This window comes from Pholcus phalangioides, unplaced genomic scaffold, assembly GCF_987345545.1.
Source record: "Pholcus phalangioides strain wild (caught in Gottingen) unplaced genomic scaffold, Ppha-v1.0 ptg000021l_1, whole genome shotgun sequence".
In the NCBI taxonomy this organism is placed as follows: domain Eukaryota; kingdom Metazoa; phylum Arthropoda; class Arachnida; order Araneae; family Pholcidae; genus Pholcus; species Pholcus phalangioides.
Window position 1 is genome coordinate 9,416,551 of NW_028301614.1, and position 17,227 is coordinate 9,433,777.

Consider the following 17,227-nt stretch of genomic DNA (forward strand, 5'->3'; position numbering starts at 1 on the left):
ATTTTTTTTAAAATTTAATCCTATTAATATATTAAGAAGACTGTAGAAAAGTAAACATTATTTTGACATCAAGGAAACAGTTATTTTCCGGATATTATGCTGAGGTGAGCTCGGAAAGAAAAGTCATCACGTCTCCGCCGGGACTCGAACCCAGGCCCTCTTGCATACCGGGCAAGCATGCTACCATCTACACCACTGGAGACACATGAATCTGCCTTTCTAATTTCACGCACTGTGTCGTGAGGCGCTGAAGTAGAGGCATCAGTAGCCTCTCTTAACTTCAGGAAATGGCCCCCGGGTGGGACGGTTTAGAGAGATATAGATGGCTTTTTTCTCAGCCAGAGATATCGAGGAAACAGTTATTTTCCGGATATTATGCTGAGGTGAGCTCGGAAAGAAATTGTGTCTCCAGTGGTGTAGATGGTAGCATGCTTGCCCGGTATGCAAGAGGGCCTGGGTTCGAGTCCCGGTGGAGACGTGACTTTTCTTTCCAAGCTCACCTCAGCATAATATCCGGAAAATAACTGTTTCCTCGATATCTCTGGCTGAGAAAAAAGCCATCTATTATTTTGACAGTTAATACATTTGAGTAACAAAACACAATTGTACTTATATGACTACATTAATTATATTTGTACATTTTGACTTAATATAATTCATGCTTAGTAAAAAGAAATTTATATTTTATTTTTCATGTACGCTTATACATTTATTACAGTATTCACTAAATTAAGTTTCATGAGTAGTTAATGCAATAATTCAAAACAATTAATAAATTTTAAAATTCTAGGATTAAAATGAATTAATGAAATAATTAGAAATGTTAATGTAATGTGTCAAGTGGGAGTTGGTGAAAAAAAAAGGTTTTGAGTGAATAAAATAATTTTTCAAATTAAACCTTCATGCTCAGATTCTTATAAGTGTTCAAATTCCAAATAATTAATTTCACTTTTAATTGATCTATAAATATTTCTTATGATGCAACAAATACAAACTTTTGTAATCTGATATATTTTTGCATAAAGAATTATTTTGTATTTGATAAATCCAGATAGTATTAATCATATACACTGCTGGCCACCCAAATTGCAACACTAAGAAAGACAAGAGATATCGCAACAATATTTATTTTATAGATAACATGTTGACCAAGCATCAAATGATTAAATTTATAGACTTCTGTGAAGTGTGGTTCCTGCCAAAATCAGTAGCCAGAGTAGCCGCCATTGTTGGAGATCACCGCTGCCACACGCCTCGGCATTGATTCAAAGAGACTTTGGATGTGTTCTTGGGGTACAGCAGACCAAGCAGCTTCCACGCGTTGCCAAAGTTGATCTGGTGTGGCAGCTGGGGATGTAATCTGGGTCAATCGTTGAGCAACCATGGACCACATGTTTTCTATCGGCGAAAGATCCGGAGAGCGAGCTGGCCAGGGAAGCAATTCAATCTGGCGATTGACGAAGAACCTTTGGACAATGCGTGCCACGTGTGGTCGTGCATTATCCTGTTGAAATATGGCTGTGGACAAGCCCTGAAGGTAAGGAAGGACAACTGGCTCCAACACCTCGGAGATGTAGCGCTGGCTTTTTAAAGTACCGGCAATGCGTACTAGAGGAGTGCGAAAGTGATATCCAATACCGCCCCATACCATAATACCTGGTGCAGGACCAGTGTGGCGGTGCATAACGCAGCTGTTCAGCATCCTCTCTCCACGGTGTCTCCAGACTCGAATCCGACCATCGTGGTGTTGCAGACAGAAGCGTGACTCGTCAGTAAAGACAATTTCATTCCATTGTGCCGTCCACATCCTTCTTTCATCGCACCATTGGCGGCGGAGACGTCTGTGGTTCTGCGTCAAGGGTAGACGAAGCAATGGACGTCTTGCGGACAGACCACTCTGCTGTAAACGGCGTCGAATGGTACGCGCAGACACTGGATGATGCGGTACAGACTGAATGTGCTGTGCTATGGTTCGTGATGTGGCTGAGCGATCCGTCACTACCATACGCACAATACGCCTGTCATCACGTGAAGTGGTGCACTGAGGTGGATGCGATCGAACACGTCGGTCCGTCGTACCCTCCTGCATCCAACGATCACATATCAGCATTACAGTTGTTTGGTTTCGTCCAACACGACTACCGATTTCCCTGAAAGATAATCCACAATCTCGGTAGGCCACAATCCTTCCTCTGTCGAACTCGGATACTTGATCAAAAGATGATCGCTGTTTTCTACGAGGCATAATTGATCGTTTTTTTGAAAACACCACAAGAAAAACACAATTGCCGTACTTCAAATCGTCGAAATCTCCAAGCCTTAAATAGCGCTTTCAAGTGGCGCCACAGGCGCGCGTGATGTGCGTCTGTGCTGAAATTCTAATCATTTGCATATCTCACCTCCGCTAATGCATGTTGTAAATTTCATATTATTTGCATGCTTCCTTCAGGGTGTTGCATTTACGGTGGCCAGCAGTGTATATAGATTAATTTTTGAAGTTTTTTAACATGCTTAATTATAAAGTTATTTTACCACAACAGTGTTAAATTTTTTTTAATTACTTTGATTTTTACAGCATATATTTTAATAAACATATATTTAATGTATATGATAAATATGAAATGGTTATACTTGTGTGAAAAAAAACTACATTATAATATTTAACACAAGCCTCTATATATTTTTCCCAAGAAATAATTTAAAATTGCTGATATAAAGCCATAATATGAGGCATTAAATCACAAAGAATGAAATAATTATCAGCTACAACCTAATTGTTGTAGCTGAGGCAGATGGAAGAGAGTAGAATTGAAAACCTAATGTATATAATGCCTGGTGGTGATATATAAGATGTGATGTTTCTTGTTGTGGTGATGATTGTAAAAAATAATAATAGCTTCTGTGAAGATATAAACTATGGCACACTGGTCTTTGTCCTTCAGAGGGCAGCTGGTGTCTTATTTAATTATAAGCTTTTATCATCCCAGCAGGTGCTGATAAAGTCACTGCTGCTGCTTCATTGTGAAAACTAAAACAAAAGTGTTAGAACTAAACTGCCCCCCCCCCCCCCATAATCAAATGATGCAAGTCTCAATTATGATCTTGCTGAAGACAGAGAATGTGGTCCATAAAGTAGCCTACTCCAGGGTTAGGAAATTTTTCTTATGATAACACAATTTCCATTTAAGCTAAATATTTTATATCATCATTTTGGGATTCAAAGTAAAATGTCAGAAAAGACACTTGAAATTTATAGTGGTGGAAAAAAAACTGGATCTGACTGTCATAAAAAGTGTTATGCAAAAGTGTAAAATCTGTTACCCATTACATCATTGGACCTATCGGACATCAATATTGAGGAGTGGAGCAAGTTCTGAACATTTATCTACTGTGTGTCATAGAGCTTTTTTCTCAAAGTATGAAATATATCCGAAAGCATGCTTTAATCCTTTAAAATGTCATAAGAAAAAAATAACAAAAGGTTTAAGGATAGTAAACTTGTATTTTTCATCTATAAATGAAATAAATGGTTACTGTACAAAATCAATTCCAGGGGGGCAAAAAATATGCCATGCCTGTAGGGACAGTGAATATAAACATCAATAAATTAGGTGAAGAAACTGAATACTGTGAAGAGATGAACAATGATAGTAATGTAGAGAAGTGACTTGGAAAAATGTCAATTATTAAACAAGAAGCACTTGAAGAAATAAATTCATCTCTACAGAACATAGAAGAGTCACCAATTAAACTTCATAGGGTAGCTCCACAGTGCAAGTCAAACAATGCCAAAAGAAAAGTTGAATCTGCTTTCAACACTTTAAAATCAAATGTTTGCAAACTTTTTGAAGAATTACCAGAAAATGAATCTCGAAGCACACTTAATGAAGATATTAAACAGAAAGCAAATATGATTATTTTGATAAAGTTAATTAGAAATGAGACTCAATTTAATCATCACAACAAGAGGAAAACTACAAATTTTAACTCTGGCCCCTGCTTTAACTCTATAATGCCCAGATCGCCCGAAGTCGGCAGAGTAGGTTAATGCCCATAACTGCCTCAAGTCGGCCCAGCTAGGTGGTATGGGTATGTTTTGGTGGGCTTTTGTCACCAACGGGGGAGAAGCTGAAAGCTCTTGTCAGAGGCGGGAACGGAAAAGGCAACTGCAACGCCCTATCAATGGGATTTTAAAAGCTGATGTACTAGAATGTTCCTTGAGAATGGACTAAGGGTACTCAATACATTTTACAAAGAGATAATACTGTGAGGAAAGGGGTGTTTTCAGTATATATATAAGGGAATATGAGGGAAATATATAATATATGAGGGAAAGTGGCCAAAATTTGGACGAGTCCGAACACAAAAAACTTGGTATTTTCACGACCCTCCCAGGTTTTCTATCTGGGCGTTAAAGAGTTAAGCAAGGGGAACAAGGAAAAAAAATCTGAAGAGTTCAATGTCACTGAATATGCTGTGTGAAAAACAGGAGAGCTTTTGTAAATGAAAAAGCAAAGGTGAGCCATTGTGTTTTTATTGTAAAAAGAATCAAAAATTAAATTTCAACAATTTTTTTGCAATCTAATTTTTTAATGCAAAGGCTTAAATTTTCTTTCCTAGTCATAATCTACATTTTTTGTGAGCATTTTAGTGGAAATTTCATTTGAATATATTGAAAATCTGCAAAGTTATGATATATTTTCACAAATAATATTGCTTGAATGGGGTTAGCCTAAGAGACGTCATTCGTGAGGTTAGAAAACATTTTTTTTCTCAAAAAGTTTTTGAGATATGTACATGAAACTTTGCATGGTCAACAAGCATGGTAGAAGCAATAAATAAGAAATAATAATTGGAATCCGGGATTATGGGTTGCATTTCAGTATCTAATTGAATGATTTGAAATCGAAATGATCCAGTCTTATTTCAATGAATTTTGTGTTGCGAGCCAGAATAAACATATTAATGGTGAAAAACCATTATTTTTTTTTCTCCAGTATTTTACTTCATATATTTAGGAGAAATTTAAAATAAAAGTTGTTTTGGTAACTGCTGTGCCTCTGGTCTAAAAATATGTTTAAGAAATTGTATTTTTTCTAACGAAAAATTCCACAAAAACAAAGTTTACATAATTTTTTTGCATGTAAATTTCAAATGTAAGTGTATTAATTATTTTTATGTATGTTTTTGTTAACACTTTAGTGAAAATTTCACTTGAATATATTGAAAATCGAAAAAGTTACGATTTATTTTCTCAAACAATGCCACTTAAAAATTGAGCCTCGGAAAACTCATCTGCATCAGTTTTTGATAAATTTCAACATTTTTTTTCTCAAAAAGTTTTAGAGATATGCAAATAATATTTCGCATGGTTAATAAGGATGGTAAATGCAACAAATAAAAAAAAAATCATTGAAATCTGAGACTATGGGTGTCATGGCTGGGTGATTTGACATGGAATGACCCAAGAGCGTGTTTGTGAATTGACGGCTACTTTTAGCTATAACAAGGGAAGGGTTCGAAGTGATATCTTCAGTTTTGAAAAAATTACCACTCATTCATATATGCATGAAAGTATAAAATAATCTGGCGCAATTATTATGGGCCGCTCAAAAAAAAAAAAAAAACCATGAATATTAATACTCTTAACCTCCAATAGAGGTCAAGAATGAGGCAAAAATCTTCCAACCTTAGAGTGCACTTCACTTCTGAGATATAGATGGCAGCACTAAAAAAAATCATACACAACACTAAATACGCACTCAGATTGTTAGGTACACATGCTTACACTTCCGGCACTACTCACGAGGTAGTAAATTGCCCATGGCCATAGACCTGAGTTGTGCTCGGCTTAAAAAAGAAAAAAAAACCTTAGAGTGGTCATTTGTAATGACCCTGCATACGACTCAGATTCTAGTCCGAAGAATTGAAGCAAAAGTACATAATAAGAGAGATGAATAAATTCCATAGAGAGATTTCAAATTTAACAAAACCAATTTATTAACAAAGAAGTTCGGGTTATGATTAAATAATTAACAGAAACATTAAAAATAACTTTATAATCTCATACAAATGACGACAGTCAGCTTTTAATTACGGAGAGACAACACACACTGACAAAGCGAGTGCAGGAGAATTGCAATATTTGGATCACGTAGGCCGTGCCGTCATCGACCCTGACGAGGGCATTTAAGGTCACAATCCGGCAATGAGTCACGACATGGCAGGTGGGCCATGGTAAAACTGGAACCAGTAGACCTGACAATTAGAGCCGGGATGAGATTAGCAACGAGTAGGAAAGCGGATGACTAACATCATAGCTTATGATTACGAGAAGATAAGACGATCCGAAGAGAACCAGCTGATGATGTGGGTGGTACAAGTGAAGTTTGGGTAATTACTATTTCAAACTGCATTTTGCTGGATGGATAGGCAGGAGGCTAACCAAGAGCCGATCAGCAAAGCATACTAGCGATAATGGATGGAAGACAAATGTGAGCGTGATCATCAGATCTCTCCAGGTATTTATACCTAAAGTAACAAATATGGCACGACCAACTCTAAGGACTGCCAGAAGAAAGCATAGGACCATCTTAGAAGAAAGCATATTAAAATGTGGCGAATGGAAAAGCAATAGAGTCTCGTCTATCTGGTATCCTGTATTATCCGATGTTCCACTTCAAAAAAAAAAAATGACAACACACACACAAGAACTGCAAGTTGTGAGCGTAGCCTATTTTTTGTTGCTCCCGACTACAATGGCTCACCCGTCTACAGTATGACTCATGTCTGTCATTCGTCCTACTCTGTCACTCACAGTCACAACTCACTAAACACCATCTATAGTAGAAGGCCTCCATGTAAAACTTTTGATGTCATTGAAGGTCATCTCACCTATAGCCATTGGATATATCAGGACGATGTATGCGCCATCTTTACCCTTTTTTGTAGTATATCCAATAGCTACAGGCGAGATGACCTTGTGATGACCCAGTGACATCACGAGCTTTGCGCGGAGGCCTTCTGCTATAGATGGTATTGACTCAGTGGGATGCAGTTTATCATTGTACGCAGATCGGTGTTTATCATTGTACGCAGATTGGTTTATCATCTGTTAAATGCATATGTGGCTGTGTTGATTTGACAAGTGTTGTTTTAAAGTTGAGATTTACACAAGTATGGCAGTGAAAAGAAAGTTGTGAAACACGATTATTAGGTTCATAATGTGTAAATAGTTTGGCAATTAATAGGTTTTTTGTTAACCCTTCCCTATTATCCGACATACTGCTGGCCCGTTTATATCAGATAAGCGAGACTACCGTATAACTAATTTACATATTCAAACAATGATGTTGAATCTTATAGAAATTTTGCAAAACTCAAATGGTAACAACAGTGATGGAAAGTTGCGATTTCAGATCAAATATGCCGGTGGTCTATCGGGCCCATCATTTAGGGGGGGGGGGGGCTTTTGAAAATGTACTAAAAATTGTATATATATATATACAAATATATATACATACAGCATGGAGGTGGGAGGGAGAGTTCACTTGCTATGACACATTTAACTTACCTGTGGTATGAACGACATTTCCTTGCTCTGTTTCACAGGGTCACTACAGTGCTGTTGCAACTATCAAAATATCAATTCATGTATAAATATTCTCTGATATACTAATAAAATGTCTGAATTTTTTGTTAAATAAACGGTCAAAGCAAAAAAAAAAAAAGAAACACTCTGGGCTCAATAAATACACAAATTGCGGGATTAGAACTATAATGGCTAGTAGTCTATATGTAAAAAAATTAAAAAAAATGGGGAATATGAAATCTAAAACTTGATAAAAAAAATTGTAAATGACATATTACAACAGGACAAACAATGTAACATGCTGGGAAAACGGTATATATATACATATGATACATATATAAACGAACAAAAAAAGAGCTCTATATAAAATGCTAATGGACTCGATTCAAGTGCTGCAGTCTATGCTAAAGGCTATAATAAACTAGTGACTTCTGGGGGTGACGTCACCTTCAGATGATAACCAACAACAAAAAAAGGGAATGGCAGCCTAGAAGCCTAAGGAAATAATAGCAGATGGGAGATGCACAGGGAAGAAAATGGCCGACTAGGAAGAAAAGTTCCAACAGGCTAGAAAGGAAATAAACATGTCACCAAAGTAAGAAAGGATTATACTATAGCTGCTCCAAAAATTTTTGTTCATTAGAAATTTAGATTTGACTACATTCAATTCAGTGAGTAGAAAGGGCATCGCTTCCCTAGATGAAGGGTCCTGGATAAGAAATGGAGGGAGGGCACGCGAACAAACTGTAGTAAAAAAAGGGAGCATGGGCTAAAACAAAGTTAAGAAACACTGATCTAGCCCATAAAGCAGTGGTTTATATTTTTCCTTGTGTTCAAACCCCACCATTTCTTTTACGAAATAAATTTATTTCCGCAAAGAGTAATTTAAAAGACGAATGATCATTATGCTCTCCTGGGATGTCTTAAGGCAAGTGCCTGCTTGGGCATAGCCTTAAGTGCATGCTAAATGTGCCTTGTGATATTGAAATTTGGTACAATGACTTCAAACAGTAAGTATTGAAACTGGTAGGTATAGGCATTTAAAGCGGTCCAAGAACCAAGGCCCCAACTGGGGAGGGGCAGGCTGGTTTGGTACGCTGGAAGCACATTTTTTTTCTGCATTTTCAATATGGAAGACAAATGATAGCAGTTCTCGAACACGAAACAAGCATGTCTCTGACATTGTAAATATGTCAGGGCCATGCATGTGCACATAAAACACATTATGGCACGAACCAATCTGTTAGAAAATTTTCCTGAGGAATATTTGAGACGCGTGTACAGTTTAGCAGTAAGATCGTAGCAGTAAAAATTTACGCACAACACTAGATACACACTCAGACTGTTAGGTATATGCTTGGTTTGAAAGTAAGAAAGGTTTAGTGGTAAACGTAGCACGTTTTTTCTCTCTCGCCTAACTTCGATGCTCATTCATTTCATTGACAAATTGTTTTTTGTTTCATTTTCATGTTTTGTCCGAAACACACTCAAGTGTTGCATAATGTTAACATTGTAAACATTGTTTTCATTGTATTTCAGAAGGCAACTGTGAACATTCCTTTATTTTTTGGACAAAACCAGGCGTAATTTGCAGAGATGTTTAGTGACGGGGAAAATGCAAGGTATGATATTAACATCTTTTTTTTTTTAGAAAAACCTCTTCTCACTTTTTACCTCTTTTTCACTTTTTTGTAAAGCAGAACCGTAATTGCATTATTCCGATCTTCTGGCACATCTGATTTTGTTAGACAATTTGTGAACAAAGCAGCTAGCACACTGGCAAATTCTTCTCCTGATTCTTTAACAATGTCTGTTGAAATCCCATTTTCACCTGGGCATTTCCCTAAGTATATAGTTTAGAATCAGGAGAAGAATTTGCCAGTGTGCTAGCTGCTTTGTTCACAAATTGTCTCACAAAATCAGATGTGCCAGAAGATTCGAATAACGCAGTTATAGTTCTGCTTTACAAAAAAGGGAAAAAGAGTATATCAAGAATTATTGACCAATCAATCTGCTATCAGTAATTTATAAAATGTTCACTAAAGTGCCAACATGTAGGCTTGAATCCACATTGGACGCAGCCCAACAAAAAAGACAACCTGGCTTTTGAAGTGGGTTTAGTACAATGGATCATATCCAAACAGAGAACTTATAGACAGACACAAAGAATACAATTACCATTGTGTATGGCCTTCATTTATTTTGAGAAAGCGTTTGACTGTCTTCATGACTGCTCTTGTTAAATCTAGATGAAATTGGGGTAGACTTGCGTCAATATCATTAAGAAAATATACAACAAAGTAACTGCAACCATTCGTTTGGGTAAGGAAAAAGCAAAGATTAAACTTGGAAAAGGAAAATCACTAACAAAATATTGGGGCGTGTCCCTGAATGAGCAGTTATTGTACTGAATTTTCCAATTTCTAAGGGTTTCTCTCCTGTGGGTTATACAACCTCTGACAATAAAGTTCGGTGAATGAAGTCAGAACGGTCGATCTGGCAACACTGGCGAAGCAAAACGCTGCACATGCGTAGCGACAGGTGTTGACCATCTGCCGCCACCGTTGTTCAGTTGAGCATCGTTTGTGTTCCGTGAAAGACTTGTTTTACAAAGTGCTTATTTAGTGCGTTGGTTCTTAACTGCGAACAGGAAAATGAACGAACAAAAGATCAATTTAAAGTTTTGTTTTAAAAAAGGGGGTGGTGCAAATTGAACATCCACCATACTCGCTAGATCTCAATCCTCCAGACTTCTTCCTATTCCCACGACTCAAACTCGCTTTGAAAGAAGGAAAGAGATTTGACGATATTCCTGACATCCAGCGAAACGTGACGAGGCTTTTGAACTCCATCCCAAAAAAAGACTTCTTGCAAAGTTTCCAGGACATGTATAGGAGATCTCAGCAGTGCATAGAAATGGGAGGTGACTATTTCGAAGGGCAGTAAGGTAACTTTCGTTAACATTTCATCAACGTTAATGTTACAGGACTGACTATTCACAGAACTTTATTGGCAGAGGTTGTATATTCGAAATCACTGTATTCTTGCGACTACCCACCCGCATCAAAGAGAGCATATTTACAGTGTAAATTTGCTTCATTCCCACAAGATTGCAAATGTGGCTTTTTGAAGAATCACGTAGGATTGGATTGCCCATTTGAATTGTAAAAAAATTTCCAAGAATGTTGGAGGGGGAAAAAACTCAGAATCTGCAAAAACTCTATCACAAATATCCATAGTCTTGCCATCTAGTCGCTATGCGGTCGTGAGTTTCACATCAGGAAAATCCTTGTTAGGACCTGCTGATGTGCAGTGGTGGTCAGCTAAATACGATTTTCTGAGGTTTTGAAAGGTTATCCTTTTAAAAAAAAGCTGTGCTGCCACGATGCAAAAGTGGCACTTGGGATATGCAGTCCCATGGGGTGCCGCTCTAGGAGGGGCACCAAATCCAAGACGGAAGAGCAAAAAAATTTTTTTTGGTTGTAAAAATTTTTTTAACAATTGTTTGTTATTTTTCGGAATTGTTTAGGAATTGTTAATCTGACATAGCTCCCATATTCAGATGTGAAATATGTGGCAGTTAAAAAGAAAATCATTCGAGGTGGAAATTGCTTGAAAATGATTTATATGAATCGGAAGATGATCACCAAAATCATCTTATATATAAATGTGAAAGTATGTATGTATGTATGTATGTATGTATGCTCTTTATACAAATCTACAGTTTTAGACCGATCGTCGCCAGATTTTGCATATATACCAAACAGGTCCGGGATTGAACCGTAGGCTACTTTAAAAGTTCGTCAGACCTGGGCAAATGCCCGAAATGGGCAAAAAACTGTCGGGCAACAATGGTTTTGGGGCCTCAACAATCACTTTCGGAACGTTTACTTCGGTTACCGTGGTTCCCAACAATGCATTTCAGACGTGTATATGTCTTTACAATGGTTTGTCACATCTTTAACGCTGCCATCATAACAGTTTATTCCTTTATAATGGTTTGTCACTTTTCCAATCCTCCCAGTAATTAAAAAAAACCCGGGAAGCGCCAGATATTTTTGCTTGCATGTATACAGGGTGTCCTGTAAGTGCTAATGTGGCCTTTATCTCATCAACCACCCATCGTTGAGGTATAGTTTCAATTTAAAATGTGCTTAAAAGGAGTTTGAATAATATTCGCTGCAGAAGCTGGACATATGGCGTCACTAACAACAGAGAACAACAACTACGGCGATAAAACTGGGAATAAAAATGTTCAACGCCAGCTAATGAACTCAATGCTTGCCTCAAATCATCAGCACTCTACTTCACCAAACACCAACTCTGGCCATATCGCTACATTGCAATTTACTGCCATTAGTGAGATAGATGGGTTGGAAGTGAAGGTGCTGTTTATCGGTGGTCGCCTCGAGTTTGTTAGGACATCAACACTCTGGCACGAAGCTAAAAAATTATCATTATCCACCAACATGCGAGTTCAACTGCAAAATGACTCAGCACTGCTATCATTTTCACATCAGTTGATCAAACTTGGCAATGGAAGAATTCCCGTAGACCCAAGCATTGGACTGATAACGTTCCCAAATGGATTTTGCCAGTTATTATATATATAAACTCAGTTCAAGAACTTGCAGACCACGTCTTCCCAAACATTCAACAAAATCACCGAAACCATGAGTGGCTTTGTGAGAGTGCGATTCTGGCACCGAAAAATGAACAAGATCAACGGAAAAATCCTAAAAATTATTCCGGGAGACTCCACATCTTACAAATCGGTTGACACTTTGACAGACACAGCGCAGACAGTTCTGTATCCTGCAGAATTTCTGAACTCTTTGGATATTCCGGGTGTGCCACCACACAATTTGACCCTCAAAGTCGGAGCACCTATAATGCTTTTAAGAAATTTGGAGACACCGAGACTCTGCTATGGCAACAGACTCTGCGTGAAGAAATTGCACAATTGCATCATTGAAGCAACGATTCTAACTGGATGTTACAAAGAAAAAGAAGTCTTCATTCCACGTATCCCAATCATCACCGAAGAAATGCCATTCACTTTCAAGCGATTACAGTTCCCGATTCGTTTAGCTTTTGCCATGACAATCAACAAAGCGCAAGGCCAGTCGTTAGCAGTGGCAGGTATCAACTTACTTGAGCCCTGTTTTTCACACCTTTTCGTCACCTGTTCGCGTGTTGTTAATCCCAAAAATTTGTACATCTACACACCAGATGGAAAAAGAAAAAATATTGTGTATCCACAAGCGATTGCCTGAAGATTTTAATTAAAATATTTAAAAATAAAAGTAATTTTTTTTTACTTGATGCAGAAGTTTTTTTGATTATGAAATAATTAATAAGCTATACGTATATACATTTTTTACGGGGCGGGCAACGTCGCCGGGTATCAGCTAGTTTGCTCTAAATTTGATCGGAAGATATTATTGGAAGAGCTAAGGTTTTTCCGAAATAAAAAAATCAATCGTAAGAGAATTTATAGATTTATTTATTAGTAAATACTACATGTTATGTGCTCAACCTTCAATTATGTATGTTTTAAATTTGTTACACATGTTGATTCCTCAGCGTTTATGGGTTTCTTTGCAACTTTTCTGTACTAATAGGATACTTAGCAATGAATGGAACTAAACCTAGTTATACTAGTAAATTGACCTTTTTTTGTAGTTAATCTTCGGATTGAACATGCTTTTAAAAATCAATTACTTGTTTGATTCACGGCTAGCCTACCTGTAAATGATGGGAGTGGATAACTCAACTTTATTTTTTCGAGAGGGACCCACTCAAGACCAGATCCAGACTTTGCCAATAACCTGGTTCCTGGGACCCCAGATAAATTAGAGTGGGGCAGCATCTCTGATTATCAGTAGGGTATACAAAACACTAAATGCATTGGCTGACCATATTTATTTCCTAAAAAAAAATACAGGATATTGCCAATTGCCAAAAAAATTTCAAATGCAAGCAAAGTTGTCAATTATAGCCAAAACATTGCTAATTACAGCCAAGTAAAATTTTCAGTTATAGCCAAAAAGTTGTCAGAAGTACACAAAGTTGTCAATTTTAGCAAAAAGAATTGTCAACGGCCATCAAAATTGCAAAGGAGTCGTAATTATCATCAAGGGCTTGACAAATCAGAAAAAAATTTAGGTTCTAGCAAAATTTTGTAGGCGCCAGGCATTTTTTTAATTGACAAAATTTGTCCAAAATTGTGTATTTTTTTACCTGTTTGCAACTTAGGGACCATGCTAGCAGCCACACTTGACATGCCCGATAATTTTGTGCTATCCTAAGATTTCAATATAGTTATGGGACGTAAAAAAAAAATTAGGCGTAATGTCAGTTTTTAGTCACCGGCACCTGAAATTTATTCAGCCCTGATGATGAAAAAAGAGGATTAAGTCATGAAAATATGATTCTTGATTCTAAAATCTTAGTTCTTGATTTCAGAAATTCAAGTAAAGCATAGTTGAAAATAAGGGAGAAAACGGGATATTTATGGAAAAGTTGAGATCCTACAAAGCAGAATATGTCAATATCTGTGACGTACGTCACAGAACAATCAGTGCTACTGCAGAACAATCCGAAAGAGTTTTATGAAACCATTATTATAGGAACTTTTACTGCAGAACATTTCCAGTCAACCGAGGACTTGTTGCAGAATGATGCAAAACATTCTGCTTTGGGTGTTAGGACTACAGAATTTTGCAGGAATGTCCTATAAAATATAGGTCATATGGCCACTCTATATATATATATATATAGACACAAGTTTCTGGCTCATGAGTGGCAGAAATACAGTGCATCTGGCCCATAGACGGAAAAGGTTGTGCATCTCCTTACTGTAAGCGGAACATCTGTAGTATGTGATTCTCCCACTTGGTAAGTGTAAAGCCACTCCTCCTGAGTCAATGTGTCAAGTGGCACTGCTTGGGAAGGTTGTATTTGGCATCTGTGAATTTTTTTTTGTGGAAGCTGTTTAGCTTGTTCTTCATTTTTGGTCATGGCGGACTTACAGTACAGGGCTGTGAAGTTTTGCTTCCTGCTTAGGAAAAAAGCAGCAGAAACTATTGGGATGATAGAAACAGCTTATAGTGATGCTGCTATGGATAAAACTCAAGTGTACAGATGATTTTCTCCTTTTCCAAGAAAGTGAAATGTGGACTGATGACCAAACTAGCTGCGAAGATGATTGCACAACAGTATGTGCAGAAAAGACCAGGTTTGTGAGAGATGGGCAACTGGTTTGTGCATCATGACAATGATCCATTTCAGACATCCTTCATGGTGCACCGATTGTTAACTACAAACAATATGATTCTAACGTCCCATCTAGCCTGTTCACCAGATTTAGCTCTGTGTAACTTTTCTTTATTCCTATAGATGAAGAGCAACCTGGAATGAAAGTGTTTTGCCAACATGGATGAGGTTAAAACAAAAGCGAAGGATGTGCTCTTTGGCATCACAGCAGACGAATTAAATTTTTTTTTTTAACAATGGAAGAAAAGACTTCACAATTATATTAGCTCTAATTGAGAGTACTTTCAAAGGAATGTAGAAAAAAAATTCTGGTAATTTTTGGATACCCTCTCGTACAATGAAAAATAATCAAGATGCCCAAAATTGTTTTCCTTCCATTTAATTAGCCAACACTCCCTGAGATAGCAATAATGAATTTTTTTTATTGTATCAATGACTACAATGTGGACAAGAAGATAGGCATTGTTTCTCACATGGGCAAGCAGGGTACGTGCCCAGGGTCCACAAATTTTCAGTGTCCTAAATTGATTGCCTTTAGTATTTCCATGTACAACCCACATACTCCCTGCATGCACCTATGCGACAAAGAAGACTACATATAAGGGGGTGAGGGCAAAACTATATATTTTCACAAGGCCCAAACTTATGAGGAATAGTCCCTGCTAAAAGGCAAGGCTACACAATATTTCAATCAGCTGGCTGGATGTATTTGCGGACCTAAAACTGGTATACTTCTTTTACATGAATTGATTGTTTTTTAAAACACCTTTAGCGCAAGGCCATATTAATTAATGCATTAGCTCACCTGAGCTTCTTGGTGCAAACCAAACTGCTATCCAGCGGGAGGCCAAGATTGGATTGGGTGTTTTGATCTGTCTGTGCTTGGTGAGGGGGGGTCTTAAATTTTATGAAAAAGGATGACAAAATTTAAAAGAATGCCAAGTAAAAATACAGGTCATATGATCACATTATATACGGGGTAATTATAAAAAAACTATCCCGACATATGGGCCCCTAACTATCATACCATTCACAGAAACTGAATGAAATTTTGGCATAAGGTATTTTGAGGTATGCGCTCAAGAATTATATGGAAAACAACAGTGTCACTCTAACAGTTACGGTTACAGTGAGAAAATTTCGAAAATATCAAATGGCAACACCAAGTTTTTTGTATTGGAATGCGATCTCCATACTGAAAAACACTAAATAGCGTTGGAATGGCACCTGTAGCACGAAAATCCCCGGAGCTAGGCAAGGAAAAAGTAAAAAGGACTTTGCCGTTCACCAGAGCATTAATGTTCGTTTCATTCGTCACACCGTTTCTTCGGCTGATTAGTTTCCCAGCCTGATTAGTCCTCCACAAGGTCATGTGGAAAATTTGTGAAACACAATAAAATACTTTATTTTATGCTGCTTCTCTGTCCTTATTGGTTGTCCTCACTTTTAGCCTATCTACCGCCGGTGATTTTCATGCTACAGTTGCCGTTCGAACGCTATTTAGGGTTTTTCACAATGGAGATCACATTCCAATGCAAAAAACTTGGTGTTGCCATTTGATATTTTCGAAATTTTCTCACTGTAACCGTAACTGTTAGAGTGACACTGTTGTTTTCCATATCATTCTTGAGCGCATACATCAAAATACCTTATGCCAAAATTTCATTCAGTATCTGTGAATGGTATGATAGTTAGGGGCCTATATGTCTGGATAGTTTTTTTATAATCACCCTGTATATATATGTTTTTGGTCCACAAGTGGCAGAAATACCACACATCTGGCTTGCAGAGTGAAAAGGTCAGACTGTAAATTTCAAAATCCTTATTTGATTGAACATGCCCTTTTTTTTTTACAATTTTATTTTAGCTTAGCTTTTATCATATCAAATGACAAAATTTTGTATTTTCATGTTTTTTTTGCAGTGTACTAGAAGTTGAGGTTGAAACTTTGGAATCTATCTATTTGAACGAATTAGATGTGCGATTAGATGAATCGTGAGTCTATTTCTAAATTACTTGAAATCAACATCATTTTTTAATCACCAGATATGAATGCTGAAGGCTGTTTTTTCCCTTAATGCAATTTCATTCAAGAACTTACCATGTGCAAAATCTGCAGTTTTATTTGTCGTGGGTAATTATTTTTTATTTTGTTTAAAGGGGTGCGATTTCGAATGTGTCCATACAACTTTATCCTGCTACAGCTGATATTGTTGAAGAGCAGTATGTGATGATGTGTTTATCATTCAAAATTCCTGAAGAGGTGTGAGAATATTTTATATTGCATACTTATGATTTTAGGATTGACATTTTTCTGTATCGTAATAGCCAGACCTGTCAACTTTCTGGATTTAGTTC

At 37.2% G+C, this 17,227-nt stretch overlaps 1 protein-coding gene and 1 non-coding gene across 2 annotated transcripts in view; both read left to right on the forward strand.

The window, feature by feature from the left end:
* Positions 1 to 17,227, forward strand: part of LOC149070584 (uncharacterized) — a 40,195-nt gene that overhangs the window by 3,589 nt on the left and 19,379 nt on the right. The window contains exons 2-4 of the mRNA XM_089248954.1: positions 9,131 to 9,213; positions 16,793 to 16,864; positions 17,030 to 17,132. Of these exons, the coding sequence (XP_089105080.1) occupies positions 9,188 to 9,213; positions 16,793 to 16,864; positions 17,030 to 17,132 (201 nt within the window). The 5' untranslated portion in view covers positions 9,131 to 9,187. The remainder of the gene's footprint in view (positions 1 to 9,130; positions 9,214 to 16,792; positions 16,865 to 17,029; positions 17,133 to 17,227) is intronic.
* Positions 405 to 478, forward strand: TRNAT-GGU (transfer RNA threonine (anticodon GGU)). Its single transcript has one exon. It is a non-coding gene; the product is annotated as a tRNA-Thr (tRNA).